Source organism: Mesoplodon mirus (genome assembly GCF_964341445.2).
Source record: "Mesoplodon mirus genome assembly, chromosome: 2".
Taxonomy (NCBI): domain Eukaryota; kingdom Metazoa; phylum Chordata; class Mammalia; order Artiodactyla; family Ziphiidae; genus Mesoplodon; species Mesoplodon mirus.
This window is the reverse complement of record NC_138977.1, coordinates 106,864,268-106,883,913: the sequence shown is the minus strand read 5'-3', so window position 1 is coordinate 106,883,913 and position 19,646 is coordinate 106,864,268. Positions and strand designations below refer to the sequence as shown.

General features: G+C 36.0%; 1 protein-coding gene across 3 annotated transcripts in view; it reads left to right on the top strand.

The window, feature by feature from the left end:
• REEP3 (receptor accessory protein 3) overlaps window positions 1–19,646 on the top strand; it is a 94,395-nt gene that overhangs the window by 37,561 nt on the left and 37,188 nt on the right. For 2 of the 3 annotated variants that reach the window (XM_082640451.1, XM_082640450.1), the window contains exon 2: window positions 6,785–6,857. The exons of the other annotated variant lie outside the window; for it this stretch is intronic. In XM_082640451.1, coding sequence (XP_082496577.1) covers window positions 6,785–6,857 — 73 coding nt within the window. The remainder of the gene's footprint in view (window positions 1–6,784; window positions 6,858–19,646) is intronic. 3 annotated transcript variants of the gene reach the window in all.

Genomic DNA, 19,646 nt, shown 5'->3' with positions numbered 1-19,646 from the left:
AAAAGATTATAGAAAAAACTTGAAAAGATAATACCAAAATGCCAAGACTGGATCACTGTTAAAGATTCTTAAAACTACGTGATAGGGATAGGGGGATTTATTTTATTAATACTATACTATTTGTGTATAACTTCATTTTTCATAATGTTTTTTAATAAAAGAATGACAAGAATAATAGATAAAAAAGGAAGTTTAAATCCTTGGAATTAGTGCTTTGTAATTTGATTAAATGTAAATTACTTCTTGATCAGTGTTGTTATTTAACTATTATTGATGCATTTTTAAGGTTTTCAAAGAATTTGAGTGATATCAGACTTGTGAAAGGTTTGATAAAAATTATACCAAATATACATAAATATATATTTGGAATAATCTTTACCAAAAAGAAAGATGGTTTATTCAATAATGGAATTACTTGTGATTTTTATTGTCTTTTTTATACTTTTCTATCTCTTACAAAAATTCTACAATAAGTTCTTTTTAAGATCTTAATCAGAAGAAGCGTTAATCAATTTTTTATGAAATGATGTTTAACTTTTATGCTTTAATGACATTAATTCTAGTATTGAAAGCACTTTTACTCGTTGCTTCTTAGACTTGCCTTTGAACATGATATAATTCTCTAAAACAATTTTGGTGAAGGATGGGTTGTGTCGTACCGTCTGTCCAGAAAATAGGTATTTCAAGTATTTTCCATATATGAAAAATGATATAAGAACCGTCTTCACTACTGCATTCCCATAAATTTTATTTCCTTTTTTAAATAGTGTTTTTCAATACAGCCAGTGTTTGTATAGGCAACTTTACCTTAGTGAGAGGGAAGGGTATTATGAGTATTTTGGCAAAGTTCTCCCATCTGTAGGCAGAAATAAGACTAAGAGTAAATGAGTAGCTATTTCTTCCTACCTCTATAACTGAAATGATATTCAAATTTATAGGTCAATTTTATTTGTAGAGAATACTCCCTTTATAAACTGTAAGTTTATCTTGTAGGTGGCCTTCTAAAATAAACTTTATTTGATTTTATACAGTGTGTGCTCATGCTTTGGCTTTATGCCTGACCTCCCAGGTTGCAAACATCTCCAGTAGAAGCCAATGTTAAAGAAAATGAACCCCAAAATAACCTAGAAAATATTACAGATGTTAGTAATAAATTATCCAGTAATATTCACGTTGGAGCCATAATAAATTATAATATTAACAGTGGTGGTCCTTAAAAATTGTCCCACTATTCACGAAGACATTTAATCTTTCCAACATTCCAAATGAAATACATTATTGTTTTCTACTCTTAACAAAAGTTAGGTGTTAGGGACGTTGTGTTTGTTCATTTGACTGTTTCTATTCAATACAGAGGTTAAAAAATAAAAGCAAAACACCTGTATGTATAGCATCAACTAGCACCAAACCTTACTATATGTGAGAAAATTATCTATTTTGGAAGTCAGTTATATATACATTAAAAATTCAAATGATCTAAAATAGAGTATGCTAGGGACTTCCCCGGTAGCACAGTGGTTAAGAGTCCGCCTGCCAATGCAGGGGACATGGGTTTGAGCCCTGGTCCAGGAAGATCCCTCATGCCATGGAGCAGCTAAGCCCGTGTGCCACAACCTCTGAGCCTGCGCTTTAGAGCCAGCAAGCCACAACTACTGAACCCGCATGCCACAACTACTGAACCCGTGTGCCACAACTACTGAAGCCATGTGCCTAGAGCCCGTGCTCTGCAACAAGAGACGCCACTGCAATGAGAGGTCCATGCACCACAACGAAGAGTAGCCCCCGCTTGCTGCAACTAGAGAAAGCCCGTGTGCAGCAACGAAGACCCAACGCAGCCAAAAATAAATAAATAAGTATTAAAAAAAAATAAAACAGAATATGCTAAAGACAAAATGACTAATCCTGACAAATTCTACAATTCACAATAAAAGTAATTTAGAAGTCTATGGAGGATGGTGGGATCTTGAAGGAAAAAAGTGAATTAATTAAGTAAGAAAAAATGGAAGAAGAGGAGGGAGGATAAAGAGGGAAGGAGGCATTGCAGGCAAAAGCACACACTGCAGGACTGAAGTAGAAATATCATACAGGAGGCATATTGAGGAAACCATGTTGCAACAGACGGTTTATATAAGGCAGTGGTTTTCAAAATACATCCTGATGAACCCCTCCATGGGCTTGTTGGCAAAGGGGTGAAGAGGCCAGCTACTGAAGTCTTTAAGCAAGGTAGTAGAGCAGCTCAATATTAGGAAGGTAGAGTAGATATTAGGTAGTAGAGTAGATCAATATTAGGAAGATTGATCTGACATTGGAACCAGAGGCTGAGTTGGGAAACCATTCAGTAAGTCAGATGAGATGGCAAGAGCCTAAATGTATCATTGGCCACTGATTTGAAAATAAAAGAGGATGGATGTGTGGATGCTCACCAAGGAAGAACCAACAGGACTGAGTTACAGATTGGATGGACGATGTAGCAGGGGAAGGAGGCATCAAAGATCCATACACTGAGAGTGATGGAGAATCTCATGTTGAATTTAAATCCAGCGGTACTTGATTGCATGGGAATACGGAAGATAATATGTTGATTGTGTCCAAATTCTCAAGGGAAATACGAAGTGGATGGAAATGGCTAACTTGAATATGTAAACTATAACTGTGGTGGCTAACTTTGGGATTATACCTTAGGTCTGCAGTGAGGATGAACACATAGCAGACCTGAGAGTTGTATTCTTGTTTACACCTCAGGTCCTAAGGTAAATCACTTTCTTAAAAGTCACTAAGGTGGAAAGCCTCTGTGCCTTGTGGGGTGCCTGTGTTAAACTGAAAAGCCCTAGGCTCTGTGGCACAGCTAAAAATCTCATATCCAGAGTCTGGGTATTGGCTTCTGGTGAAAGAGCATTCACAGGGTAGTATCGTTAGGTAAGGCAGAGAATGTTAATCAAGCGACTTCCAGGTGGTGAGGATAAAACCCCCAACAAGAGAAGACTTGGTGTTCCTCTAACCTGGTTACACGAGCCCCAAACCCAGGGTTCAGCTTTGTGAAGGATAAGAAAGTCACGAGGGATTTATAGCCCCTCCCCCTCCCCCAAATAATCTGTAAGTAAACTAAAAAATCTCTCTTTATCTCTTATATAGAGATATAAATATTTACTTGCTCTCAGTGTAAGAATGCTTATTTAATAAATGGAAACATTTATTTAATGTAAAAGTTCTTAAATATACAGTATGTGTTAAGGGCTGAATTATGTCCCCCTCACAAAACTTGTATGTTGAAGTCCTAACCCGCAGTATCTCAGAATGTGACTGTATTTGGAGATAAGATCTTTAAAGAGGCAATTAAATTAAAATGAGGTATTTAGGGTGGGCCTGAATCCAATGTGATTGGTGTTCTTACAAGAAGAAGAGATTAGGACACACACATGGACCAAGGTATGACCACGTGAGGACACAGTGAGAATGTGACCATCTGCAATCCAAGGAGGAAGGCCTCAGGAAGAAACCAAATTTGCCAACACCTTGATCTTGGACTTCCAGCCTCCAGAACTATGAGAAAATAAGTATCTGTTGTTTAAAGCATCCAGATTGTGATATTTCATTATGACAGCCCTAGCAAACATAATACAGTATGTATTTCAGCAAACTTCATAAACAAAATTGAAAGATAACAATAACCTAGAAAAATATTGGCTAACATACAAAACAGACAAAGAACGGCCTCAAATCAACAACACTGTAGTAACAGTGAGCACACCTAGCACCCAGATCTGGGTCTTAAATACCATCATCCAATAAAAGGAACCGAGGCTGCTTGGAGGAGTGGCTGATTCTAGGAATGCGACCGGAAGTACACAGTATGAGCCTGGCGCATTATGTGTAGTGCCAGAAAGTAACAAATTGCTAAAAAAAAAAAAGAAAAAATCCCTCACAATTATGGAGGTATGTCAGAGGGACACAGGAACTAACCGAAAGATGTCCCAATGTTCAAAGCTTTTGAGCAACAAAATAAAGTATTATTGGATTAAAATCCAAAGTGTAAAATAAACCTACGAGTCCATATTGACATAAATACATTATTGAATAAATAAATAACTGGGGAAGAATAGACAAATCTCCCGTGCAGAAGAATTCCAAATAATTTATATAGCTACTCCACTCTCAAGGAGGTAGAGGGCAACTCCCCACTCAAGCATGGCCTGTGCATAGTGACTTCCTTCCAAAGACTACAGCATGGAGGTGGTGGGAGTAACCTTAAAGTTACCAAATCTAACACACACTACCTCAGCCTGGTGGTCAAGGTTAACATCAACAGTGATAAGCCATACTAATAGTATGTGCCCTTAATATGATGAGATGGAACTTAGCCTCCATGATCTTCCTCCCCCAAACCCACACCTCAGTCTAATCATGAGAAAAACATCAGACAAATGCCAGTTGAGTGGCCTCCTACAGCATAGTTGTCCTATATTCCTCAAAACTGTCAACATCAGGGACTTCCCTGATGACACAGCGGTTAAGACTCTGCACTCCCAATGCAGCGGGCCCGGGTTCGATCCCTGGTTGGGAAACTAGATCCCACACGCACACCTCAACTAAAAGTTTGCATGCCACAACTAAGGAGCCAGCGAGCCCCAACTAAAAGGAGCCCATCTGCTGCAACTAAGGAGCCTGTAAGCTGCAACTAAAGCCCAGAGCAACCTAATTAATTAATTAAAACAAAACAAAAAACACATGGTATAAAAAACCCATCAAGATCATTTCCCAAGCAAAGTCTGAGAAACTTACAGCCAAGAGGACCTAAGGAGGCAAGACAACTAAATATAATATGCTACCCTGGATTGGGATCCTGGGACAGAAAAAGGATGCTAGGTAAAAACTAAAGACATCTGAATAAAGTTTGGACTTTAGTTAATGATTTATTAATTATGATAAATGTACCATACTGATGCAAGATGTTATTGATTGGAGTAACTCAGTGTAGGGTATTGGGAATTATCTATACCATCTTCCCAACTTTTCTGTAAAAATAAAACTATGCTAAAATACTCTTTAAGAATAGATTAAAGAAAGAAAAGTAGACAACAGAATATCATACACTCATGTATCAAAAAACCAGTGAACACTTGAGAAAAACTCATACTTATAGTGCTCAGAAATGCACATTAGAACACATAAGGCGATTATTTTTCTCCTGTTTAGCTGGCAAACTTTTTTTAAATGATGATACACACGATTGGCAATGTATAGGAATGCAAAGTGGAACAACTTCTCTGGAGGGCATTTTTGGTAATAAGTAGAAATTTGTGTACTCTTTGAAGCAGCAATATTACAACCAGGAAGTGTATATCAGTGTGCATAGAAATGTTTTTCACAGTATTATGTGCAATAGCAAAAATCTGGAAATTAACCAAAAGCCTATAAATATGGGACTGTTTAAGTAAATTATGTGAATCTCAATGTGGAATGTAATGAAGGTATTAATACTGTAGACTAATATTTGAAGACAAAAAATTCCATGATGTTATGTGAAAATGCCAATTGTAAACCATATATACTGTGTCATGCCATTTCTGTATCTGACACACACACACACACCCTCTTGGATCTGGAATTTGGTGAAATAATTGTAACAGAGAGCATTAAATTAAGTCCTATTAGTGATTGTCATTTTATAAATGCTTTAAGAGTTACTTTAGAATGGATAGAGATGTGGTGTGTGTGTATATAGATATATAGATATATAGATATATAAACACAATGGAATATTACTGAGCCATAAAAAAGAAAGAAATAATGCCATTTGCAGCAACATGGATGGACCTAGAGATTGTCATACTGAGTAAAGTAAGTCAGACAGAGAAAGCCAAATATCATGTGATATCACGTACATGTGGAATCTAAAAAAAAAAGTACAAATGAACTTATCTACAAAACAGAAAGAGAGTTACAAATGTAGAAAACAAACTTATGGTTACCAGGGGGTAAGGGGGGAGGAATAAAATGAGAGATTGGGAATGACATATACACACTACTATATATAAAATGGATAACTAATAAGGACCTAGTGTATAGCACAGGGAATTCTACTCAATACTCTGAAATGACCTCTATGGGAAAAGAATCTAAAAAAGAGTGGATATATGTATAACTGATTCACTTCGCTGTACACCTGAAGTTAACACAACATTGTAAATCAACTGTACTCCAATTAAAAAATTTTTAATTTAAGATATATTGTAATAAATGTATCAAGTATTATTTTACAGCACTGTCATAATTAGAAATCAGTGCGTCTCAAACCAATGCAGTGAAGGGCCACTTTTTCCATTATCCCAAATTATGTGTGTGTGTGCATGCATGTTATGTTTTAGGTATACTACACATGGATAAAAAGTAGGATTTGCATACAGTAAAGTGTTGCCTGTGGTTATTTCTGACTGGTAGCATTGGGGCAAATTTTATTCTTTTGGCAATTTTGTACATTTTCCAAATGTTCAAGGATCTACAGAATATTTTTTGTAATTAGTAAAAAAGATTTTAAATGGCAGTTTTTAAAAATAAATTTTTTCTTCCCATGAAACTACCTAGAATATTGAAACCATCTTTTTGTTTAACAAAAATTGTATTTTTAGTTTGCTTTTCTGAGTGGATTTATACACAGAGTTTTCATACACATTTACACTGTCATGTGTTCTCCATGTACTTTCTACTTTTCTATTAGGTGAAATTTTCATGAGCTGTTAAAAGCATTATTATGTTTGATTAGTCCTCTTGTACTTTTTACTTTTAGGTTGGTGTTTGGAATGCTTTATCCTGCATATTATTCATACAAAGCTGTGAAAACAAAAAATGTGAAGGAATATGTAAGTATAGTTTCGTGAGTGATCAATTCTAGTTGAATGTATCCATCATATACAGTACTAGAAAAACTGCCATTATTTTAGAAACAGCTGGAATAATGTTTTGGGTTAAAAATGTGATATAAATGTAATAAAGTTAGTCTTTTTTAAAACTAATTTTGAATACAATTGCAAAGTGGAGTTTCAAAAATAGTTTGCTGTCACTTGGCATTTAAATAAATATGATCCCCAAATGAGTAATTGGATCTCTTATTCATTTAGACTTTAAGTCCCAGTTAAATAAGAGGTTGGGAAATTGTCTGTTTTTTAGTCTTGTAAATTGATAGGTACACCAAGAATATCTCTCTGGTCCCAAAACCTTTTTTCTTCCTTCATAGTTGTTTTGTCCCTTTCTAATTGATTTAATTACATAGATACCTCATGACTACTGACAATTACAACCTTTTTTCTTCTTGAATCATACTATATTTGTAATGATTTCCTCTTCAGTCATCAATGTTTCTTTCCTCTTTTACTTTCCTCTTCCCCATTCCTTAAGTGTTTTTTTTTAAATTTCACTGATTTTTAGAATTTTCTTCCTTTCTTTATTACTCATTCATTTATTTACACATTTCTGTAAGTTCTCCCTCCCAATTTTATCCATAATGTTCAATGGTAAATGAGCTTCCCCACCTATAAATCCTGGCATAAGTTTACTATTTGTGATGAAGGGAATTTTCAGAGAATAGCAAAAGCATAGCTTATGAGTGGTTAATCAACAGGGGTAAGCAGTCAACACTGAGAACTGCACATCAGTCGCTGTGGTTCTTTTTTTAATTGAGGTGCCATTCAGGTAACATAAAACTAACCATTTCATAGTGAACAATTGGTGGCATTCACTACATTCACAATCTTGTGCAAACACTACTTCTATCTACTTCCGAAAGATTTTTCATCACTCCAAAATAAAACAACATACCCGTTAAGCAGTTACTTGTCACACTACCCCTGCCCCCCAGCCCCTAGCAACCACCTATCTGCTTTGTTTGTATGGATTCTGGGTATTTCATATAAACTGAATCATATAATATGTGACCTTTTGTGTCTGGCTTCTTTCTACCTAGGATAATGTTTTCAAGATACATCCACATTATATCATGTATCATTATTTCATTCCTTTTTATGGCTGAGTAAAACTGTATGCATATAGAACATTTTGTTTCTCCATTTATCCACTGACATACATCTGCATTGTTTCCAGCTTTTTAGTATTACGAATAATGCTGCTATAAACATTTGTGTACAAGGCTTTGTTTGAGTACGTAATTTCAGTTCTCTTGGATATATAGCCATGGTTCTTTACAAGGGATCTTGGATGGTAGCCTTGTCATCCAGCTTATCAAATGACCAGAGAACATATTCTTTATTCTATTTGTTCAGGGTAGTTTGTTCTTGTTTTTTGAGTAGGGGGAGGCTCTGAAACCTTTATAGCTAACCCATCCTATTGAACATTTATATTCACTTTTTATCTTCTGTATAAAACCAATTTTGAAGTAAAGTATATACAAATTAATTAGAATGGTGGAATATACCTAGCAGAGGTAGAGAGGGTTATTCAGTTGAGCTCTGAAATTTTTCTGTCCTTTTAATATATATATTTGTCTCTTGGATCTAAGATTGGTGCAGTCTTAAGAGATGGAACCACATTAAGTCCTAGTAATTTAAAGTAATTGTTAATGGCTTGAAAGGCCATGTATTAATATATATCAAAAATAAATTCTTCAAATTTTGTTTTATGGTACTGGCATACTTTAGTTTTTAGAAACAAGCAAGTTTCTTCAGTTAACAGTGCTTCTCAAGCTACCTGTGGTATAGGACCAGTTTGGGATTTTTTGTTTTCTTTTTAAATAATTTCCATTAAGTCATAGACAAATACTTTTTAAAATAAAATTAAAAATTACTAGAAAAATGAAACGAAACCCCAAGAACATACGAAATACAACCCCAACTTTCTTTTATTATTAGATTCAGTAGACCTGAAATTACTGACAATTTTGTATTTAAAGCAAAACAGTAACAATTCACAGCCTTGCACTAGTCCATAGACAACACTTTGCCTTACAGTGTCATATTTGAATTTAATTGGAATTCTCTTTTGAAAGATAAAAATAAGAGTTGCTCTTCATTTCCAAACACCACGAAAATATGAGCTGGGAGTATACAACTGGCTAGTACTTAATAATTGTACTGGCCAATACAATGCTCCTTATTTGAAATGTTTATGATACTGTTATTAAATGAGGTCCTTTTTCTGAACCTAATTAATTATATAGTTGAAGTACATGGTGATATGTTTCTCAACTCTGGGTCCATCTTACCTATAAAGTATTATACACCCAAGGTAAACAATAACTGGTAAGCCTCTGTGTGTCTTTGTGTACCTGTTTCTGCTTGAGGTATTCTCCTATCTTCCTTCCCAAATGTGCAATGTTTTTTTTGGGAAAAAAAGTTAGGTACAAGTTGAAAATGAAGCTCTAATAATATAAGGGTATTATCAGCAGGTACACAAATACCATCCCCTAAAATAAAAGGTAAGTTAGCAAGAAGAAATGTAAAGGTATTCATAACAAATTATAATAAAAAGAAACAGACCCGTTATGTGTTAATTAATGCTAAAACGGCAGAAAATATGGTGTTATTTAGGTATTGGTCTAAGAACCATTATAAAAATATTAGTCTATTTCTTACTATGCATCAATTTAACTTTATTAATGTTAACTTTTAAGGACATAAAAACATGGATTGGTGAGTTTTATCCCTTAATGCAACACTCAATTTTTATTACTAGATTGGTCTATAAATTTTTATTACTAGATTATTTTATAAATTTGGGATTAATAAGAATGGTCTAACCCTGAAATTTTTTTTTTAATTTATTTATTCATTTATTTAATTTTTGGCTGCATTGGGTCTTCGCTGCTGCACGCAGGTTTTCTCTAGTTGCTGAGAGCAGGGGCTACTCTTCGTTGTGGTGCGAGGGCTTCTCATTGCGGTGGCTTCTCTTGTTGCGGAGCACGGGCTCTAGGCGCGCGGGCTTCAGTAGTTGTGGCACACGGGCTTCAGTAGTTGTGGCTCTCAGGCTCTAGAGCGCAGGCTCAGTAGTTGTGGCACACAGGCTTAGTTGCTCCGCGGCATGTGGGATCTTCCTGGACCAGGGCTTGAACTTGTGTTCCCTGCATTGGCAGGCAGATTCTTAACCGCTGCGCCACCAGGGAAGCCCCCTAACCCTGAAATTTTAATTCTGCTTCATAAGTTAAAGATAATGTAACCTATGGAAGAGAATCCGTTAACATTCTTATTCAAACTGATGGAAAAACTATAGACTTGACATGTACTGATATACATACATATCTGCATATATGCTTATTTGGAGATATACTTCACCTATTGCCTTACACAGCTTTTACAGAATAACTCATAAACAAAGTTAAGAATTATCTATACATAATTTTGCTACAGTATTACAACTCCGGAAAAAGTTTTTGTTGTTGTTGTTGGCAAGTACCAATGGCAAGGGCCAATTTGTTGTTGACACTGCTATGGAGCAAAATCAACAAGGGAATTTTTTTTTCTAACCTTATATCATTAAGATTTCTAGCATCTCTTTCCTATTCCAGCCCCGGAGCATTATTATATCACTTTTAGGGTCATTTAAAAGCCTTTTTTGTCTATAGCCTGTTCTTTTCCATTTTTTAAGGAAGTTTTTAGCATTTTTGAACACTATTAACCAGGGTATCTGAAAGTCTTAATTATCTTGGAAAGAACATCAAGGAGCTAAAGCTTCTAAGGATGTCCAGGTGTTCCCCTATTCAAAGCTATCCTCAGTAAGGGATTCAACCCCAAGATGTAACTGCTGAGACTTAAATGCTATTATTGGAAAAAGTTTTCTTAACCATCCCTTTGGGAATATCAGAATCATGAGTAATTGAAGAGAAACTAGGCAACTAGAAAGGCAGGTGGCTGGCATTGGTTTGATTATTACATGGTAATCAACTCTGCTTCACAAATTAAAGGAGAGCTAGAGCAAACGCAAAAATAGGCACCGAAACAGGAAAGGCAGGAATCTGCTTTTGACAAGGAAATTTGATACAGCTCTAGAGACCTCCTGGTGACTGAGTTGTCTGCCATCAAGTTTGCTGAAGAGACTAAGGCAGATATAATACTAGAAAGATAACATCTTACATTTATATAATTTCCCACCAATTTCAAAATACTTTGTATATTATTGTTTCCAATTGCTACTATAACAATTACCACACACTTACTGGCTTAAACCAACACAAGTGTATTCTCTTACAGTCTCTGAGGTCAAAAATCTGAAATGGATCCACAGCTACATTCCTTGGTGAGGCTACAGGGGAAAATTAGTTTCCTTATCTTTGCTAGCTTCTACGGGCTGCGCACACTCCTTGGCTTACGGCTGTATTCCTCCATCTTCAAAGCCAGGAACACTTGACTGAGACCTTCTCAAGCTGCCAACTCTCTGGTTCTCCCTTCTGCCTTCCTCTTCCACTTATACAGACTCTCGTGACTACACTGGATTCACCTGAGTAATCCAGGCTCCTCTCCCAGTCTGAGGGTCAGCTGATTAGCAAACCTGAATTCCAGCTGCAGCCTGATTTCTACTTTAACACACAACCTGACATATTCATAGGTTCCAGGGCTTAAGACGTGGGCATCTTTGGGGTGGGGGACATTATTCTGCGTACTGCAATATCTCACTGGCCCTTACTCTATAAAGTAGTAAGGAATATTAGAATATTATAGGCTCAGTGAAATGAATTAACTTGCCCAGAGTCACATGGATCATTAAGGCAGGAATGGTACCAGATTAGAAAAGTAAATGAGGATTCTATCTTCACGAAAAAGTTGAAAGAGCTTTCACAACCAGCCAGTGAATATGCCTCTGATTAATTGTAAGGTAGGTCTTCAGGGGCCACAATTATATGGATATTTTCCAAGAAGAGCAATGAGGCAGCTTAACCAGTACTAGGGCAGGACCCATAAGCATCTAAATCAACCGTGATCAAAATAGTTAAAGACGAAATGAGAAGTTTTTGAAGGTTCTCTATAGTCTTGGCAGTTCTTTAAATATTTCGAACTTAAATTTACTTCTGACAAAAAAAAATAAGTGTTTTACTAAAGGTAGCAAATATTTTTCTGGGTGGTCTGGTGTATTTTTTTTTTTTTTTTGGCCGTCAAAAATTTTGAATATCATTTTCTTGCTGAGTCTCACCTAAACTTAGTCATCCAATTTTACCTCTGACTTATAGAAGTTTTATAAAAACTCTGTTCTCACAAAGTTCTCTTGTATGGTAATCCCATCCAAATTTGCTTTGCATATGGTAGTTTCTTAGTAAAATTAACCTTCTTAAAATTCCCGTTATATTTTTAATAGTCTTTTATACTATCTGTATTGTATTTTTTATATGTGTTTGTTTGTCTTCCCCATCAGATAAGCTCCATAGAGAGTTCTGTTGCTTTGTTAATTGCTATATTCCTGTACCTAGAACAGTCCATGTTACATAGTAGCTACTCAATATTTTTTTAATGAGTGAATTAAAAAAGAAAGAAGAATTGACTTCTAAGTATATAAGAAATATTAAATAGTGTTTCAAGAGCATGTACGTTTAAGTGGATTAGTCTAGTTTCTCAGCTTTGATTCTACTGGGTTAAGGAGAACACAGTCCAATCTGACTTATCCCTAAACCCAGTTACTTTGTCATGTTTGGTTGTTACCTAAATTCTACTGATATCTACTTCAAAATTATTTTCTGAAAGCAAACATTTTTTATTAATTTACTTCCTCAGACCCTAACTACTACCATTCCCCTTAAGCCTGCAAATGGTAGATTGCACCTGATAAAACAGATGCTGTATTCAAATCAAAACAAATGGAAAGTGCTGTGTATTTTGGCAACCTTCCTTTCTTCCTTTGCCTATTTTTAAAACGGAGCTTTCCTAGCATATAATTTCCTGTATAGTGTGGCTGATATGGCCTACTTAAAGTCTTTCAGTCTTGCAGTAATTGAAATGTAAACTCACTGAAGAATTAGAATGGTTTTGCAAATTTTTTCAAGCTTATACCATCTCATGACTTGAAAATAGAGTGTTTACTTCCAAGTTGTGTATAATTGCTGTCACTTTTCTAGGAAAACAGTGTTCTTACTCTAAGAATGTTGGAGAAAGTGGCAATGAAAAAGACTAGCTAAAAGCACTTACAAATCAAAATCAGACATTTGGTCCTGAGATTTACTATAAGCCAGAACAAAGAACAGGGAAAACTCTGGGAGATTACTTTTTTAAAGGCCCTCTAAAACACTGTTGACTTGGCTTTTGAAAGTGACCTAATTTGTGACTGAATATTTGGGTGATATGAAAGTGAACAAATACGCTACATGCTAGTTCTGCAGTTCTTGTCAGTTGGTAAAATCTGAAGTTGTCTACTAATTCTGTCTACTAGATAGAAGTTTGTCTACTAGTTATAAGGGAAAAAACATAGTGAAAAAACATAGTAAAGAACTTTTCTTTATTGTCAAAAGTGCTCCCCAGGCATCTTTTCATATTTTGGATTAAAAATACTCATTTGATTGAAAGGTTTTAATAATTTGGGAAGTGTAAAGATTAACTCACTGATTAAAGGGGGATTTTTTTTTTAATTGTTTGAAAATTAGTTTTGTCAGGCCACATTCCTATCTGTTTATTTTCTTTTCTGATCTACTTTTAATTTAGTTTTTGCTTTTATCAAAGCTGTACTTATTTATAATTTTTAAATCAAACAGTTGTCCAAGGCTTATTATGAAAAACAACAGTTCCCCACCCTCCTCATCCCTATTTCTAACTCTAGAGGCAACTACTTTCAGTTCTTTTATCCGGATCCTTTAGTATTTATTTCCACATCTAAATACATGCTCATATTGCTGCTTCTTAATTTTTCAGAGGGATCTCATCAGTTGACTTCCTTCTATTAAAGATGATTTAGTAGTTACCCAATGTCACTGTATACTTGCATAATTTCCCTGTAGCCTCCCAGTGTCATTAGTTTGTAATTTGGGTTGGATCAGTATTCAGTCTTTACATTACTGAGGCTAAGTTAGAAAGAAGCAATAGAATATAAAGAACCATCTAGAACCAGGCTGCTTGTCTTATCATCTTGGCCCTATCCCTTACTAGCTGTATCTTTAAACAAGTTTTTATTTATTTATTTATTTATTTATTTATTTATTTATTTGGCTGTATTGGGTCTTAGTTGCGGCATGCAGGATCTTCATTGCAGCACACGGGCTTCTCTCTAGTTGTGGCGAGCAGGCTCCAGAGCACACAGGCTCAATAGTTGTGGCACGCGGGCTCTAGAGCGTGCGGGCTTAGTTGATCGGCGTCATGTAGGATCTCAGTTCCCTGACCAGGGATTGAACCCACATTCCCTGCATTGGAAGGCAGATTCTTAACCACTAGACCACCAGGGAAGTCCCTGAACAAGTTAATTTTTTGCCTCAATTTTCTTATCTGGAAGATGAGAACAGTAGTAGTACTTACCTCCTCAGGTGGTTGTGAAGATTATATGAGTTAATGAACACAAAGCATTTGAATCAGTACCTGTTGTATAAGATTTTTTTTCACGATGTAAACACTGTTTGCATCTGGTCCCTATAGTATCCTACCATGACCATTCTTTTTCTGCCTGGTATTGTCTTGTTTTTTTTGTTTCGTTTTGTTCACTTCTTTGGTATCCTCTGTTCTCAATGCAAATTTAGACCCAAACTCTGTGACAGTTGTGTGAATTTCTTCTCAGTGCATTCTCATCCGTTAGATATTCTGGACTGGCTCTTTCTTAATTTTATTTTTATTTATTTATTTGTTTGTTTGTTTGTTTTTGGCTGTGTTGGGTCTCCATTTCTGTGCGTGGGCTTTCTCTAGTTGCGGCGAGTGGGGGCCACTCTTCATCGCGGTGCGTGGGCCTCTCACTGTCGTGGCCTCTCTTGTTTGGAGCACAAGCTCCAGACGCTCAGGCTCAGTAGTTGTGGCTCACGGGCCTAGTTGCTCCACGGCATGTGGGATCTTCCCAGACCAGGGCTCGAACCCATGTCCCCTGCATTGGCAGGCAGATTCTCAACCACTGAGCCACCAGGGAAGCCCTCTGGACTGGCTCTTGTCTTTGATCCTTAGATTTCTTGATCTCCTGTTTTCCTCTTTCTTATTTTACTTCCTCATTTTGATGCAATGCCTTCTTCCCGGGAGGCTTTTTGAGAGGTAAATTTTTTTTTGAGATGATAGGCTGGAAATAATTTTCCTTCAGAATTTCCTTCAGAATTTTGTCTTTTAGCTTCTTGTGTTGCTGTGCAGACGTCTGAAGGCATTCTGATTCTTACCTGCTTGTGGGATCTTTTCTATGTCCCCATTGTTTTAAAATTTCGTGATGACATGGCTCAGTGTGAGCCAATTATAATCAATTTTGTTAAACCCTCAGTAGTCTCTTTTAATCTGGGAATCCTTTGTTTTTCGGCTTTGGGAAATTTGGTTAAAATTATTTCTTTATGATTTTCTCCACTTCATTTTCACTATTTGTTCTATCTGGGATTCCTTTTATTCAGTTAGAAAGCCATTTGGACTAATTCTCTAATTTTTTGATCTTTTTTTCTTCTCTTTCCTATCTTTTTCTTCTTTGCTCTATTTTATGGTAGAGTTTCTCAATTTTATCTTCTGTGTTTAATTTCTAAGAGCTCCTTTTATTCTCTGAATGTTCCCTTTTTCGATAGCGCCCTATTCTTATTTTGTTTAAAATAACTTCCTTTTTGTCTGAGGATATGAATGATTTCTTTTTAGACATGTTCTTTCTACAGTCTCTCTCCTTTGAATTCTGTTTTTTTTGTTTGTTTCAATCTCTGTTTTTCACGTATGATTTTCTCAGATGTTGGATGACCCTTGGTTCTCTGCTCATATTTGAGTATTATAATGAAAAGCTGATTCGAAGTCCTATACCCATGAAGAGGCTTGCTGTATGTGATCTTCACTACAGGGTGATCTGACTAGGCAATTAAATTTGTTCCTAGGACTGCCATAAGGAAGTGCCACAGACTGAGTGTCTTAAAACAATAGAAATGTATTGTCTCACCGTTCTGGTGACTAGATGTGGACAGGGCCACATTCCCTCTGAAACCTGTTGAGAATCCTTTCTTGCCTGTTTCTAGCTTCTGGTGGTTGCCAACAATCCTTTGTGTTCCTTATCTTTCAGCTGCTCCACTTCAGTCTCTGCCTCTATTATCATATGATGTTCTCCCCTCCTGTGTCTTTGTCTCTGAGTCTCTCTTCTTCCTCTTTTAAGGACACCAGCCATATTGGGTTAAGGGACTACCATACCCCACTATGACCTCATCCTAACTAACCGTATCTTCAGTGACCCTATTTCCAAATGAGGTCACATTCTGAGGGTTAGAACTTTGTATTAGTCTTCTCAGGCTACCATAACTAAATGCTACACACCGAATAGCTTCAACAACATGAATTTGTTTTCTCACAGTTCTGTAGGCTGCAAATCCAAGATTAAGGTGCCATCAGGGTTGGTTTTTGGTGACGCCTCAAGGAAGCTTATAGACCTTCTCTCTGTGTCCTCATATGACCTTTCCTCTGTGCATGTATGGAGAGAGATATCTCTGGTGTCTCTTACTTAATCTTATAAGGACACTAGTTCTATTGAATTAGGGCTGCATTCTTATGACCTCATGTGATCTTAATTACCTCCTTAAAGTTCTTGTCTCGAAATACAGTTACTCTGAGGGTTAGGGCTTCAACATGTGAATTTTAGGGGGACAGAATTCAGTCTATAACAGACTTCAACATATCTTTCTGGGGGACACATCTCAACCCATAACAATCATTTCCTTAAAAAATTATCGATGTCTATATCTCTAGGTGTTTTCTTTTGTGCCAGGCAGATTCTTCAGAGAAGACTCTTCCATTCTGAAAGGTACTTGGTTGCTGGCATTCTGGTGGGAAAATAAGGGTTGGGGACCCTCAATATTTTATAAACTTTTACTTAATCCCTATTAGCCCTACTCTCAACTGTGCCAGAGATTTGCAAATCCAGCAATCCTCTGATTCACCCTTTCCAGAGAATAAGCCTCAGGGTCCTGCTAGGGGAGGGAGGGGCATCACCATACAGCTGAAGTGGGAGGACATCTAGGGGCCTACCTGCTCCTTACAGGTATCCTTACAGCCATCCTTCTTTTGCCTTTTTTGCCAAGAATTGTGTTACCAATTTTTGAGCCTTTTGGAAGCTCTGCAGTGTAAAGTTGGGCTGCTTCTCAGCTTTTCCCACTGTCCATTTATTGTTCAGTTTTCTCAGGTCTCCTGAGTCAGTTACTACTCAGCCATTTCCTTCTTGTGTCCAAAAATGTTGATGCTCTCTTCTCTTCTATATTTTTCTGGACTTAAGTGTTTTAAGTGAAAAATCACTTTACTGTTGCTTTAAAGAGATTTGTGGTGGGGAATGCAATTAAATGTGTGTATTCATTGTACTATCTTTACCCATATTTCCAAATTGACTTTGTGAGTGGTATACTTGTGGTTGATTTATACTGTAATATCAAATAAGACTTGTTTTACCATTAACATTGGTTTTTAAAAAGTGTTCACATAGGAGATAGGTTTAAAGTAGTAATACATATTATCATTTTTTCAATCCTTGACAATTTTAAAATTCAATTTTAGCTGACATGCAATGAATATGTGTATATCTTGTTTTGAGTTATTGTTGTTCACAAATCAAGTTGTGATAAAATCACAGTTTCTACTTGAGACAGTTAAAAAAATCACTTGGGATACTTCATTATTCTTTAATGAACTACCATTAAATCAACTTACATTTACTTAAAGTGGGTGATGAGTATGCTTTGTAAACTTAATTTTTTTCTGTTGGGTTTACTTATTTTATACATAGTCCATGTTAGTATGTAACTTCACTGCTTGCAGTAATTGATGCTGTTATAATTATCAAGTAAGTTATACTCTTCCTCATGTCTTCTAAAAACAATTTCTTCATGATCATCTTAGGATCATTACAGTGGATCCACTTTAGGAAACAAGTGTTAAATTTGAATTAAGGTTATATAATTGGGGGGTGTTAAATGAAAGCCTAACACAGTTCCTTCTAAAATTTTTAAATGTGGGGAATTCCCTGGCAGGCCAGTGGTTAGGACTGTGCTTCCACTGCTGGGGGCCTGGGTTCAATCCCTGGTTGGCCAAAAAAAAAGCAGCTAAAATTTAAAAATATGACTTAGAGTACCCCTTGACCTTTAGGAAGTAAATTGAAAGCATTCCAACAATTTTCACACTAAGATGGAGCTAGCCAACCACAGCTGTCTTGTCCTTTTCTAGCTTCCAATGCAAATGCTTTGCAAAACCTACGGAAAGAAAAAAATCCTCATGGTAACATTTAAATCTAACAGGCTAAGTCAGGCTTTTGCTAATATCTAAGAGGAATTTTACTAACTGTAGTGCCAATGGCAATAGATTTTTAAAAACAGGGACAGAAACCGTTGTTTCCATTAAAGGAAATGTTGTTAAGCAGTAAATTGGAGGGAGACCTAGCCACCTCCACCCTAATCCCTAGTGATGGAACAGCTTAAAATCATAAAAGCTACAGCAACCAAAAAACTCAACTGCCACCACCTTCTCTGCAGGAGAACTGTGTTCAGAGGCAGCCAGTGTTCTGCCTCCCCCATATCTGTTCAGAAACCATTACCTCACTACATTGAAGAAAACCCCCAATAAGTTCCAAAGGGGAGAAATAATGAGTACAAGAGAAGTTCAGAAGTGCAGTACTAGACGAATTCAAAAATAAAAATGACAGTAATACATATTACAATTTATGTTCTTCAATGTAATAGCTTTAAACACCTTTATTTCGAACAGGAGGGAAGAATAATGAAACATTCAACTCACAAAGCAAGAAGAATATCAGAATTAAAGGAATCTGTGAAGAAAGTAGGATGAATAAAGCAATAAAAAAGCAGAAATAAAAATAAAAACAAAACCAAGAGAATTACAATATCTAAGAGTTGTTCCCTTCAATGAGTCTAGTCAGATAAACACTTGAAATAGCTTAAGGTATGGAGAAGAGTAGAAAAAGGATTGACAAAATAAACAAGAAAGGGTTTAAGCAAGCAATGCTAAACTTAAGTGACAGAAAATTAAGACTGTATAACGGAGGGCTTTAAATGAATGCATAACATAGTTCTTTCTAAAATTTTAGAATAAATTTTTTTTGGACCTAGAGAGTGTCATACAGAGTGAAGTAAGTCAGAAAGAGAAAAACAAATATCGTGTATTAACACATATATGTAGAATCTAGAAAAATGGTATAGATGACCTTAACTGCCAAGCAGAAATAGAGACACAGATGTAAAAAACAAATGTATGGATATGAAGGGGGAAAGGGGTGGGGTGAGAGGAATTGGGAGATTGGGATTGACACATATACACTATTGATACTATGTATAAAATAGACAACTGATGGGAACATACTATATAGCACAGGGAACTCTACTTAATGTACTGTAGTGTCCTAATTGGAGGGGATATGTGTATATGTATGGCTATTCATTTTGCTGTGCAGTAGAAGCTAACACAACATTGTAAAGCAACTATACCCCAATAAAAATTAATTTTAAAAAATAAGTAAATAAAATAAAAATGGAATGTTTTCTAATAATGTAAGATATACCTATTCTTTATTTTTCCTTTTCAGCTAAAGTT